The sequence below is a fragment of the Papaver somniferum genome, chromosome 7 (assembly GCF_003573695.1).
Source record: "Papaver somniferum cultivar HN1 chromosome 7, ASM357369v1, whole genome shotgun sequence".
NCBI lineage: Eukaryota > Viridiplantae > Streptophyta > Magnoliopsida > Ranunculales > Papaveraceae > Papaver > Papaver somniferum.
In genome coordinates, this window is record NC_039364.1 from 205,359,136 (window position 1) to 205,373,820 (window position 14,685).

At 35.6% G+C, this 14,685-nt stretch overlaps 1 protein-coding gene across 4 annotated transcripts; it reads left to right on the top strand.

The window, feature by feature from the left end:
* Nucleotides 1-643: 643 nt before the first annotated feature.
* Nucleotides 644-5,196, top strand: LOC113293295 (protein At-4/1-like). Of its 4 annotated transcripts, none has more exons than XM_026541984.1 (9): nucleotides 644-769; nucleotides 853-958; nucleotides 1,039-1,094; nucleotides 1,192-1,269; nucleotides 1,550-1,626; nucleotides 1,790-1,923; nucleotides 2,025-2,120; nucleotides 2,836-2,978; nucleotides 4,967-5,196. In XM_026541984.1, exons 1-8 carry the CDS (start codon nucleotides 707-709, stop codon nucleotides 2,970-2,972), a joined length of 747 nt encoding a protein of 248 aa, XP_026397769.1. In that variant the 5' UTR covers nucleotides 644-706; the 3' UTR covers nucleotides 2,973-2,978; nucleotides 4,967-5,196. The 4 variants fall into 4 exon arrangements, with proteins under 4 accessions (XP_026397769.1, XP_026397770.1, XP_026397768.1 ...); XM_026541985.1 differs by lacking the exon at nucleotides 4,967-5,196 and adding an exon at nucleotides 3,073-3,169; XM_026541983.1 differs by lacking the exon at nucleotides 4,967-5,196 and having other exon boundaries at nucleotides 2,836-3,175.
* The last annotated feature ends 9,489 nt before the right edge of the window (nucleotides 5,197-14,685 follow it).

A 14,685-nucleotide genomic window follows, 5' to 3' on the forward strand; every position in this document is an offset into this window, starting at 1 on the left:
GTATAATGGAAAGGCAACTCTCTCTCTCATGCTATTCTTAGTATAGTGAGGTCATCTGGTGTGGCTAGGACGGGTAAAACCTAAAATTGAATTCACCTTTCAACAATAACCATTTTTGTCGATGATTTCTTCACATTTCATAAGAATCAAGTTTTGACACGAATTTGTTGATGATTTGTTTGAATCCTCTGTTTTGATTTTCAATTTCTGAATCTCTGGATTTTGATTTCAAAAGAATGATATTGAATCTTCGGTGTGGTTTTAATGCCTAGATTTTAATTTCAGTAACGCCCTAAATTTTTGTTTAGGTTGCTTTTGATTTTACACGTTTGGTTTCGCTGGGTAGGTAATTACTATTTTTAACAGTTTTTTGGACCAACGATTAAACCTTTTCTTCCACTGGATCTCCAGTTAATAACTGGGGTGAATAATAGACCAACCAGTAAATCTCCCAAAAGAATAACTGAGCCTGGTGGACGGGGATGACCAACCAGTTTCTAACTCCGCACCCACATTCAATCCACTAGTGCCGATTCGAATCCGCATATTCAATCCCAAATGCTCAATTGCTCACCCTAACAAGCCCCCAAGAGCTGCGGACGGCCCAACTAGGAAGAATCAGCAAAGGCGATGCCACATTGCCACTACATAACACAAAAGTGGCGGCAAACTGAAATGTTGAGTAAACTTTGGTCTCATAAGAAAAATGGGAGCAACTAGCAACGAGGAAATGGAAACCCTAGTTTTCAATTTCGACCAAATCTATGAGGTTTCACCGCAACAAAACCTTAATTTCATTTCAGATTTTCTGATTTTCGTTTTATATTTATTCTAATCGAATGTTTTAAACAGGACTTTAAAGAAGGTATAACAGAGATTCAGTTACTGAAATCAAATTATAATTCTGAACTCAAACATCGTGAATCTCTCGAATTCACTTGTTCAAATCTTCAATCAGGTAAGCAGATCTACGAAATCTGAGTTTAGTTTAATCCTTATCTTTACTTATTGTAACCCTAGTTTTCCTTGTGAGTGCAGAAAATGAAAGACTTACAAAGATGTACACTGAGTCGTTAAACAAATTGGTTTATCAGGTACTGTTATTTTTATCTGTCACTTCAAAATCCGTCCAAATTCGGTTCGGCTTTCTTCTTTTATTAATCAGTTTTGTGAAATCGAGATGCTAAACAGATTGAGAATCGATCAAAATGTCAAAGTTTGGTTGAAGAATTGAAGAAGCTGAATGACGAACGTCTCGTTAAAGAAGATGTAAGTCTTACCTAAAATTTTTCTAGGTTAAGAAATTGTAACTGCCGAACCTAATTTTTGCAATTACATTGACAAGAATCACAAAATTTGTAGGTAAAGTCATAAGCAGACCTCATATATTTTGTTGGCGGGGTTTTGGATTTCCAGACTTGTTTAATGTGATTCTGTTCCCATTAGATTACTGTGACAGATGGAATGTGGAAGTACTTTGTGAGATATCCAGTAAAATTGTCTACATTGTTATAAGTATCCTAACTATTGAAGAAGATGGAAATCCAAGCAGGAGCATAGGAAAGAAGTGGAGTTGCTGAAGCAAGTATACACAAAAAAGATTGAAGATTGGGATACACAAATTAGGTGAGTTTTTATTTGGCTGGATTGTTTGATATATCTTTAGTTTTGTGTGTGTGTGTGTGTGTGTGTATTTGTGTGTGTATGTCTGTGGTTTTCGATAAATCAGAGGTTGATATATCAATATTTTGTTTACAATCGAAGGGTTTTTCGTTTGTTTTCATTGCAGGAGCTATCTTCTTCAACAAGCAGCAAATGAAGCAACAATTGATCAACAAAAACGTGAATTGGTTGCACATAAGAATCAGATTCAAGCCCTCACAAAGAGGATAGATTGGGTTCATTCAGATATGGAATCAGAACGTGAGGTTCCAGTGGACTTCAAACAGAATGTTTACTTTGCTTGTCAGATTCTATAAACTAAGTTTGTAACTTGTGTTAGCTTGTTGATTAACTTGTGTCAGATCATCAAGAAATTCGGGATTTGAAAGACTGGCTTCTACTCGAAGAGGAAGAAAAGAAGGCTCTGAATAATAAGCTGCAAATTGCAGAGAAGGAATGTGAGTTTTAACTATCCTATTAGCAGATTCTTTATTTTTACCATGATATGCTTCTCAACTCAGTGAGTTTCTGTTTTCCATTTTGTTCCCTGAAATTAGAAAAATGAGTTAGTTAAGTTAAGGTGGATAAAAATCTCAAGTCTACTACTCGCCGTTCTTTTTCATATCTTGGTTCGGCAATTTTATGGAACAAATTAATTGTGTTTAGTTTGTGAACTAATGTGAGCCATAGTCTGAAATATCACGGCATTTAGTTCTTCCCCTAAGATCCTTTGGATGATCAACCTAAAATCCGGGACTGAAATTTTTGGGTTTAACTGTTTGGTGGTGTATCTGTTCTGTTGTGGCACTTAACTTAAATGCAACATTCAGATCTCGTGTCAAACGCGTCTGGGGGTGCTGAAAATTACTGAGAATGCAAAAAGTCAGTTTTGTTAGGTTGTCTTAGTGTCGAGACTCTGTTGCATTTTGTAAACCAACTGTCGCCTTGCAGATTTATAAGGCCTTCATGTGGTATACTGGTATTGGGACTGTTAACTTAAAGTTATCTTGGTTCAGCTTCAGATTGGTCAGATTTTTTTTTTGTCAAATTCAACAGTTAGAAGAATTTGGACCAACATATCCTCTTTGCTCCACAAAATCAGTTTGAACTTTGATGGCTTCTATCTTGGGCGACAAAATCAGTATGTTTACTCTCTTTACTGGTTTCATGCAGTGCTGGTTAGCAGAAAGAAGTTGGAGGAACAGCAAAGAGATTCAACATCAAATCGTCATGTTGAAACACTTAAGCAGAAGATAATGAAACTAAGGAAGGAGAATGAAGCCCTGAAGAGACAATTACCTAAAAAGTGAAAACAGGTACTAATTAGCTTTTCTGAATATTGTAGTTTACATCCTTACAATGGTCATCTAGTGAAATTGTATCATGATTGGTCCTTTTCCTATGAATTAGATGACCCAGCAGCAATGCTTCAGCCTTTCGGAAGCTATATCATTTCAAAGTAATATTCATAAATAAATGAGCCACAATTTTTTTACTAAATAAATGCTGATGAGCAGTTTTTGGGAAATAATGGTCGGATTGGTTAGGTTATTCACCACCAAATATTCACATCGAACTTTGGTTGTTTCTTCAGAATGTTGCCGAATGGTGTATTTGGATTGGTTACTATAGGCTATATCCAATATTTTTGCTCTCTTTATGAGGCAACTCCATTCACTGTTAACATCCACATTTGGCTTTAGGTATCTGTACTCTGTAGATGACCAATCTGAGTTCTAGAAAAATTAGTCCCCATAATTCATCCATCCTGAAAATAAAGCGGGCACCCATATAATTGATGTATGTCGTAGCAAAACTGAAGTCAAGTAGTCTACGCCTGATCCAATCCAGGTCCAAGTTCCACTCTTTTGTACAATTGATGTAGGCCAAATTCTGTACAATGATTCCCAAATCAAAACCACGCATTCAAGTCTATGAAGTTATTCGGCGAAGTCGTCGTTCAGAAATATTCTTTTAGGATCCATTTGAAAAGCAAATTGACAAAAAGAATCTCAACTTTTCATTTGGCACTTTCCGTTGACTGAAGACGACAATCCTTGACATTTATACATCGGGGGACATAGGAAGACCGAAGACACAAGACCCACAGTAACATACCAAACTCTCTATATTTATGGGATTCCACCTCGAATTTTATGAGATAATCTGAGCTTTTTGAGTACGACAATATTTATCTTGGTCACTCATGTAAAAAGTTTCCAATTCCATCCTTTCCAAACAAACGTGTATCTCGGGTTCCAGACAGGGCTGCACATAGGCGGGTATGGGCGGGTATAAGCTAAAACCAACCTCGCATCCATAGACTGCGGATTTTTTTTTCATAACCAACCCTTCACCCACAAACAGCGGGCGGGTTTTGTTACCCGCCCGCTACGGGTGGGCGGGTATGGGTTTAAACGGGTTTAAACCCGCTTTATATTCAAGTATTTAGAGTAACTTCTATTCTCCTTGATTAAGTGAGAAAAAAAACCAAAACCCCCAAAATCTTCATACCTAGGAAGTTCACAAATGAAGATTAAGTGTTATATCTGTTGATTTTTCGATTGTTGTCGATTTCTGGTGAAGATTCAAAGTTGTTGTTGTCGATTTCTGGTAATTGTCGTTCGTAGGTGAAGAAGAAGAACTGAGGAGGAAGAAGAGGAGAGGCCGAACAGAGAGAAGAGTGTAGGAAGTGAATGAGGGTTATCAGTTATCCTATCTACTAATATTAGGGTTTCATAATGGACGGGTAGGATTAGTTTTATCTAATGGTATATAATCTGCGGGTTTTTGGGCGGGTATTAGCTTAAACCAACCTCGCACCCACAGAAAGCGGTTTTTTTTTTCCATAACCAACCCCGCACCCACAGCGGGCGGGTATGGACTAAAAACCCACGAGTTTAGCGGGTAAGGATGGGTTTGGGTATCGTGGGCGGGTCTTGTGTAGCCCTAATTCCTGACCATAACTCCAGATATTATTGTCGATAAGATATACATCGTTGTCAATATGGTATGTATCTTTGAACTCAAACGGACTCGTAAGACTCTCGGTTAGCGACTTTGCTAGGCTACAACTTTGTACTGATCTGAACGAGATACCCTTTCATAAGAGATGTCTCAGGGTAAAATTCAAGCTATGCGAAAAGTAAGAACATAAGTCGAGTATTTTTAAGTTGAGTTCCAAAGCTTTTTCCACGCTATCTTCCAAGGTTTTGCGGAAGGTAACTCGAAATCCATAAGTTTTTAAACGTCAATTCTCTTGGCATCGAGAAGATCTCAAATGAAAAATCGATCTTTTTTGCAGACAGTGTTAAATCTATTGTTTGCGAATGGCCTAACAAGAAGAGTATGGTATCGAAGAAAAAGCTATGGGGTCTTATTCCTTTTGCCATTTGGTGGACCATCTGAAGAAAAAGAAATGCAAGGTTGTTAAGAATAGAAAAAGAAATGTTAATCAACTCATAATCTCTGTAAACTACACTCTTTTTTATTAGGCACTGCATGATAAGATTGTTGATGGCTACTTTTTTGAATACGTTAATTTGTAACTCGGATGCTGTGATTCGCAATTTCTAATTACTCAAATCTTTTTTTTTTTCTCTTTGTAAGTCGTCTCTCCATTGTGATCTCTTCTTTGTTTAACATAATATGCCATTTCTTCGTAAAAGAAGAATAATAATCAATTTTTATTATAATAGCGACAATTCTTTTAATGCTAAATTTGACAATTTTAAATCGTTTAATAAATCAAGTTATTTTTCTTTTTCTGTCAGTTAATTTTGTGTTTAAAATGGAGCATGATCAACTTCAACAAACCCGTGACGTTTTCGCAACCTTTGTATAGAACCCACATTTAGGGATACTCTCACAAATTGGGGATACTAAAAGAAGAAAAAACATTTTAAAGTAATTTGTAAAATCCTTTCGATCCAAAGAATTTTGATAATGGTTAAATTACCTTTGAGTATCCCCTAAGTGTTTTGTTAAGATTAGACTTTAGGTTTTGATTTTAATTTACCAATGGAGCTTAGGTTTTGATTTAAAATACACCAAAACTGACAGAAATACACACCACGACTAACTTTTACATAAATAACAAACAAAATACAGTAAAACCGACACGACCACAACCACACTCAGCTCATCAAAAAAAATTAATGATAAAACACACCACTGAAATCTAAAGCAATCAATGTATGATTTACGACTGAAACAAATGCATCCACGTAATTTTGCATCTTTGGTGATACCCATTTGATTAATCATGTATTTGCCCCTACTCAATTTTTGATTATTCTGGTGCTTGTTCTGTTGAAGTTTCTCCATATTATAATTTGATTTACAAAATTCTACAATTTTATTCCTGGTAAAAACCCTAAGCTCTACTTAACTTATTCTCTCATTCATAACATGAGAATTCTGTCGTAGAATTGTTAGGGATTCGACAACCCTAATACCAGGAATACATTATGGAATTTAATTAGAGCTCAAAATCCAAATGTTGTTTTCCTGTGTGAGACCAGAAACATTGAGTCTAAAATGTATCAGTATCTTAGGCATTTCAATTATCCAAATGTCTGGTGTCATTCTTCCGATGGTCTTTCTGGAGGTATAACACTTCTGTGGAAGAGTGTTTTCCAATGTGATTTGGTACAGAAAAATAGCAAAATAATAAATGTTTTAATTTCCTATGATGCTAGTAGGCCTGAATTCTTGGTCACCTTCCTTTACGGTTCAACTTATTATACTGAGAGGAAAGACCAATGGAATTACATTAAACAAATTGATAATATGATTAATCAACTTTGGATTCTCATGGGTGACTTGAATATCACATTGCACACCAATGAAAGATCTGCAAATACTAGGCCTAGTACCCTAGAGTTTCCTTTTATTCAAGATTTTATATCTAGCTCTGACTTAAATGATTTGGGTTTTTCTGGTACACCGTATACATGGTCTAACAAACAATCTGATGGTAACATTATTAGAGCTAGACTTGATAGAATTATGGGTAATGGTTTATGGTTCATCCATTATTGTAATGCTAAAGTATTCCATATTGATTCTATTGGCTCTGACCATATACCAATTATTTTGGTGACAACCCCACAGTCTCAAAATAGCTTCAAACCCTACAGATGCTTTAAATGTTGGAGTAGTGACCTACCTTGTAAAGATCTAATTAGGAATGCTTATAAAACTGATGCTAGAGGTTTTAATGCCTACCAAATGACCAATAGGCTTCGCAATGTGAAATATGAATTGAAATTGTCGAATATTTCACATTTTGGTAATATAGATCACAAAGTTCGACCTCTAAATGAACAACTTCATATTCAGAATAATCAACCCCAACTTATTCAGAACATGGATGCAATCAAACAAGTTGAACTTGATCTTGAGCATTGGCATAAGGTGCAAGAGGATTCTACGCGCATAAGTCTAGAACTGAGTACATTAAAAGTTTTGATAAACATACTAGTTTTTATCATACTTAAATGAGTTACCACATGGAATCCTTACAATTGAGTAATGGCCAATGGTCTAATGACAGACAACAACTAGAGGATCTATTGGTCAATCACTTTAGCATCATTGGAGCCACTACTAATCCTCTTCAGAATAGAGAATTCCTTAATTGTATATCTCCATGCATAACTGTTAGAGCATTGCTCGGTTGAATCCACCAAGCGTTGGTATGTCAAGTTTGGTTGTCATATTTTAGTGAACCAAAACTCAGTTAAAGAGTCGCTTGATTATTTACTTGAGTCAACTTCGTATAGGTTAGCTAGAAAGTTATTAATTAGGATATGAGACTTACAAGTATTCCTCGAAGACTTGAAGAATGTGAAGAAGTAAAGAGCTACATCGACGACATCATCCTTCCTCTTGAGGTTAGTGTTAGAGCATTGCTCGGTCGAACTCGCATGCGTTGCTATCTCAAGCATGTTTGTCAATGTTAGTGAACTATAAGTATTGATTTCTAGTCTACTATAGCTAAGGTCTCAGACTAGGATAGAAAGTGTAATTGAACTCAAGAACTCCATGGCAATCATCATACAAGACGAAGGACTACTCAAGGAACCGGTGGATCTTCATCGACTAAAAGGTATGTGGAGACTTGAACTTATCTATAACTCAAAAGTCTATTTATCTCATATCTTGAGACAAAAGTCGTTTTGCTATATAGACTTAGATTATACACATTTGCTATTTCGAGCCGAGTTTATCTCGCCTATCTATTTCTCGAAATATGTGTTGGTAAGATTTCGCTTTAGCCAAGTTCATCTTTACCTAGTGACGAAAGTCATGACAAATTTCAATCACATTGAAAATTTCTTACTTTGACGAAAAATAGTCTGTGAATAACAACTATAGAATATCAACGTCCTCTAAGAATGTTTGGATGATTGAAATGAGAGTTTAGATTATATAACCATTGGAGGATATAAGCATTGTTGTGGAAAAACATATATGTATAAGTCCTTATTCCTTGAACCGAAGTTTGCGAACTTTGTTGATCAAGAGAACCGAAATGGTGGCGTGAGCCAAGTCCGCAAACTCAGTCCGCGAACTGGCGGAAGTTCTCGTCCCGAGAAATTCTTCTGGAGTTTGTGAACTCCGTCCGTGAACTTAAGTCCGCGAACCCAGTCCGCGAACTTGAGTAGGTTATATCTAAAAACGATGTTTGTGAACTTATTCTTATATAAACTAAGGAATGCAAATTGCAAACCGTGGCTATATAGTTCATGAACCGTTTCGAGTGAATCAAATCGTTTTTGCTTCAATTGTGTCTTGTGTAGTTACATAAGATTTCCTTGCAATTGAAGAACTCTCTAACTAGTTCATTTGAGTCACTTGAACTAGTTATGGTGAAGAAGAATATGGTTGATATGAAAGTGATCATATGGCTAACCATTTGGTTGATTATTGTTGAACCAACAAATGTACAAGTTTGGGTACGGTTACACAAGCCTAGAAACGTGCATTTCATTTGTGTGTAACAAGCTAGTTTTCGATCTAACGGTTGAAAGATATTAGCTTGAATCTAATCAGGTTTTCATCTAACGGTGAATATTGAATGCTTTATTACCAAGCTAACATTGATTGCAAACCCTGATCTCAAAGACTATATAAGGGAGAACTCTAGCAACTGGGAAACCTAATCCCCACACCTTCTGTGTGATACTAGTTGTGCTAAGCTAGAGTCGATTTTCCTTTAACCTTTGGTTTCTTCTTCCAAACCAGGTTAACGACTTAAAGACTTCATTGGGATTGTGAAGCCAGACCGATACTACTTTCTTGTAGTTGTGTGATCTGATCTTGTTGTTTCTATCGTACGAGTACAATTGTAATAATTGGCTTGAGATTGATATCTCCGAAAGGCAAGATATAAAAGAAATCACAAACACTTCGTCTCATCGTTTGTGATTCCGCAATATATTTTTTCGCTGCGTCGATTAAGATTATTGTGAGGTGATTGATAATACTAGGCTGTTCTTCGGGAATATAATTTCGGTTTATCAATTGGTTCCTGTTCACCTAGATTTATCAAAAGACGGAACAAAACTCGTAGGTATATTCGTGGGAGACGGATTTATCTATTACCGTAGACTTTTCTGTGTGATACAGATTTGGGTCGTAGCAACTCTTAGTTGTGGGTGAGATCAGCTAAGGGAATCAAGTACGTAGCATCCTGCTAGGATCAAAGACGTAGGATCATAACTGTACCTTGGATCAGTGTGAGATTGATTGGGGTTCAACTACATTCCAGACCAAAGTTAATTTGGAGTAAGCTAGTGTCTGTAGCGGCTTAATACAGTGTGTGTTCAATCTGGACTAGGTCCCGGGTTTTTTCTGCATTTGCGGTTTCCTCGTTAACAAAATTCTGGTGTCTGTGTTATTTCTTTTTCGCATTATATTTTGTTATATAATTGAAATATCATAGGTTGTGCGTTGTTCAATCAATTAGAATATCCGATCTTTTGGTTGTTTATTTAAATTGATTGACACTTGGATATTGGTCTTTGGTACCATCCAAGTTATCTCTCTAGTATTTGATAAAGACTCGCATATTTCTATTTGCTTGAGTATATATCAAATCGAGAGATTGAGATATAAACTCTTTGATATACTTTTTTATCTAGATTGAGTCTGACTGTCTAGTTGATTCTCTAGAAAGTATATTGGAGTTTGTCCATACAGATTGATAAGCGAAATATTGGGTGTGGTTGTTGTACCCCCACTTTTTCAGTTAGTAATATCTTGACTTGAACTGTTTCATTCCTAATGTATCTTTCAAGTCGTGCTATATTGGAAACATAACTGCGAAGCTGTGAATGGTTATACTCTAGTTAGACGTAGTATTAAGGAATTATAATACGAAATATAACGCCTATCTTTTGAACTTCGTATATAAGACATCAACATAATCGTATGAATGCTATTGTGATTATGTATGGGTATGGGTGAATATTTCGTCCTAGTAAACAATGTTTTACATTCGTTTAAAGGAAGTACAATTCATAAACTTGTTTTGTGAATCGAAAGGGAAATCGCTAGGCTTATTGGTATTGTTATTCATTGCAAATCTTTGGATTACCAATATGTGTGTTTAGTATAACCGCTCATAACTTGTTTATGTATCTTGGTAAAACTATTCACAATGCCTGACTTATTTATCGGTATGAGTTTTATTAGTGAAACCAATCTTAAGTAATCGCCTGAGATGGTATGATCCATATTTGTAATTGGTGTGACCATTCCTAGTCATTGGGTAACCGATCCTAGAAGTTAGTGGGACTAATCACAAGATGTGTAATCGATCCTTGTAGTAGGTTAACAAGTTTTAGTAATCTGTTTAACCGATCTTATAACTTGTGCAACCGATCACAAGTAATACCATAAGATACTGGTAACCGATCCTGGTACTTAGTTAACCATTTTATAAAAACTAATGTAACGGATCCTAGTAGCCACTTGGAGGTAGAACCGAACGTTGTTTGGTAGAACCGTTAAACCCATGAATGGTGATTGAATGTTTTTGATCAATCACATAGTTCTTGAAAATCAGATGAACCAATTCTAAACTTGTTTGTAAGTGTGGCAAATCGGTTCCAAGATTGTAAATATGAAAAAGTATTTAAAAACTAAAGATGTCGACATACTTTGAACATGTGCAGTAATTCTTATCTATTATTGTTCAAAGATATTCCTTAATAACTAAAGGAGAATCCCGGATCGAAATAAATTGAGAATCTTTTAATTAAGGTTTTTAATTTTATATGTTTTTAATTTCCAGCAAATAAATTCATATCTTTAGAAAATAAAAATTGGTAATGTGCATTTACTAATTGGAGATTTTCTACTGAGATTCCGGTCAATATTTGGACAGAGAGCATTTTCAGGAACTATGAAAATCGTTTTTGGCTTTATTGCATATCTTTGAGAATATTCGGTTTTGGAAATTCCTTGGTGTCCAAACTTCCTTGGTCTATAAATATTGAAGTTTGCATTTTGAGCAAACTAATCCTCAGAGCCAGCAAAACTATCTAGTTGTGTTGTTACTGGTGGAGCCGTCTATTCGGATAGAAAAGTACCATAATTAGGCAAAATCTCTTACGACCGCTCGTTTTAAAGACTTCGTTGGGATTGAGAAGATCTACGAGTACCGTTGGTGGGAAACTAGATAATTGCAGTTTATTATTAGTTTTCGATTGATTTCATTGATTAACGGTTGTTGGACTTTGATTGCACCTACTTTGTTTATGCTTGAGAATCTTCTCTTCTGATATAAGATTCACTCAAACTAGATCAAAGTATCGACGGGGATCTTTAGACTGTTTGTAGATCTAAAGACGCCTTGTGATAATCCATCGTTAACAGACTCCGTTATGTGTGTGATTGATTACAAGAGATTCAAGTTGTTTGTGTGCAGGTGTTTATTGAAGATCTAAGAAGATTTGAAGACAAAGAAGATTTATTATTTGAGTTCATAATCTTTGGTGTGCACAAAACTTGTTCGGCTGGGGATCCAACTATAATCAGTTTATCTTTTGATAGATTGGATTGATTAGTTGCGTAGATCGGCATCAATATATTTCTTTGTGATTCGTAGTATTGATTGCATAGTCTAAACAATTATTTTGGTAGTTGATAAATATATTGATCTGAGAAACCGACAAAGGAGTTTATTGGTTAAACGGAAGAGACTTTTGTCAAACTCATATCACGTTGTTTGAAAAGAGTTGTTACCGAACAGATTTGTTGTTCCTTTACGGTTTAGCATATGAACCAATGGAATTGTTCCAAGTGCGTGACTTATTGCAAGTTGGAGGCGCAGGGATACTAAGGGAACTAGGTGAACTATAGGTTTAGTTGCTTGGTCTCAACTATACGAAGTTGGTTTAGATTTTGTATAGCGGCTTAATCCTGAGAGTATTCAATTTTGGACAAGGTCCCGGGGTTTTTCTGCATTTGCGGTTTCCTCGTTAACAAAATCTTGCTGTGTCTTTTACTTTTCTATTTCCGCAATTATAATTGATTTATTATAATTAGAAGTAAAATACACAAACGTTAATTCCTAATTACTTGATAGCAATCCTATAGTGTTTGGTTAAGTCCGAACCTATTATCAAGTAATCATACTTCGTTGTTGTATTGTCTCGATCTTGTATCCATAGTCAATCACACAAGTTATCTTGTTGTCGTATTTTCTCGATCTCGTATCCATAGACGATCACACGAAGTGTGAACCAATTTGTTGTATTGTCTCGACTCAGTCCATAGACAATCACTTTCAGAGAAAGAAATTATAGGTGGAAAAGTTTTAGATTGAGGTATATTTGGGTACCCTCGTCTTTTCACACTGCTTGGTCGAACTCTCAAGCGTTCCTATCTCAAGCTTGTTTGTCAAGTTTAGTTACCAAAACTATAAGTCTTGATTTCTAGTCTACTTATAGCTAAGTCTCGGATTAGGATAGAAAGTGTAATTGAGCATTAGACACTACGTCGTTCATCGATTGAAGACGAAGAACTACTAAGGGGAGGTTGTGGAACTTCATAAACAGAAGGTATTTGGAGACTTGAACTCATCTATCACTCAAAAGTCTATCTACTCTATCTCATATTTGAGACAAAAGTCGTATAGCTATATAGACTTCGATTATACACATTTGATATTTCGAGCTGAATTTAACTCCCTTATATATTTCTCAAAATATATGTTGGTAAGCTTTCGCTTTAACCAAGTTCATCTTATATTCTTGACGAAATTCAAAAGATGATCATGTGAAAATTTCCTTGTAACATCTTACATGATTTGTGTGAGACAACCATTTGATGTAGACTCGGAATGTTTCATATCGATCATTCGGTCACTTGAAAATTGCTTTGAAGCTAATAGTTTGTGTGAGACAGCTATTGTAGTCTTCCAAGAATGTTTCAATGATTGATATGGGAGTTTAGAACAATTAACCATGATTGGATATGAGTATTTGTATACTGTCGCAAGTTATTCCAACTCTGGGAACCATAGTATGCATACCCATATGCACACTGGTTGGTTAATAAAAGTCCGGGAACTTAGTATGCATACCGGTATGCGTACTGACATGAGTTTCAAGTTCCGGAAATTCAACTGAGTTTGGAAGGTATGCGTACTCGTTCGCATGCTGGCGAACCCAAACTTAGTCCGACCACTTAGGTATGCGTACCCATTTGCATACTTGAGTAGGTTATGTTCTAAAATCGGTTTGTTCATGAACTAATATATTTATATAATAAGGAATGCAATCTTTTGCAAACCGTGGCTATAATGTTCATGAATTGATTCAAGATCGATTTTGCTTCAGTTGCATCTTGTATACTTCTATGAGAATATAAACAATTGAACAACTCTAGAACTACTTTCATTTGAGTCATTTGAAATAGTTATGGTTAAGACGAATATTGTTGATATGAATGTGTTCATATGGATAACTTTGGTTAACTATTGTTGATCCAACAAGGTGTACACGTTTAGGTATGGATACTCATATCTAAATGAAGTCACTTTTCATTTGTGTGTAACAAGCTAAGTTCGATCTAACAGTTGAAAGATATTAGCTTGAGTCTAATCAGGTTTTCATCTAACGGTGAGTATTGAATGCTCTGTTACCAAGGTAGCATTGATTGCAAACCCTGATTTGAAGACTATATAAGGGAAAACTCTAGCAACTGGAAAACCTAATCCATTGTTAACAGACTTCGTTCTATGCGTGATTGGTCACAAGAGATTCAAGTTGTTGTGTGCGGGTGTTTATTGAAGATCTAAGAAGATTTGAAGACAAAAAAGATACTGAAGATTTCTGCTTTGGGGTTCATAATATTTGGTGTGCACATCACTTGTTTCGGTATAAGAGGATTCAACTATAATCGGTTGATCCTTGTGGTAGATTGGATTGGTTAGTGGTGTAGATCGGCATCAATACAATTCTTTCTGATTAAAAGTATTGATTGAAAAATATTAACAATTACCTTTGGTGATTGAACATAAGATAGATCCAAGAACCTAACGAAGGAGTTTATGTTAAGATAAACAGAAGAGCCTTTGTCTGAATCACATCACTTGGTTGAATAGGGTTGATACAAAACAAATTTGTTGTTCCTTTACTGTTTGGAATACGAACCAAAGGAATTTTTCCAACTACGTGACTTATTCATAAGTTGGAGGCGTGGGAATACAGACGGAACTAGGTGAACTATAGGTTTAGTTACTTGGTCTCAGTTATACGAAGTTAGGTTTAATTTTGTGTAGCGGCTTAATCCTGAGAGTATTCAATTCTGGACAAGGTCCCGGGGTTTTCTGCATTTGCGGTTTCCTCGTTAATAAAATCTTGATGTGTCATTTACTTTATATTTCCGCATTATAATTGTTTTCTTATAATGAAAGTAAATTACACAAACGTTAATTCATATTTACTTGATAAGCAATCCTATTGTGTTTGGTTAAGTCCGAACCTTTTTATCAAGTAAACATAC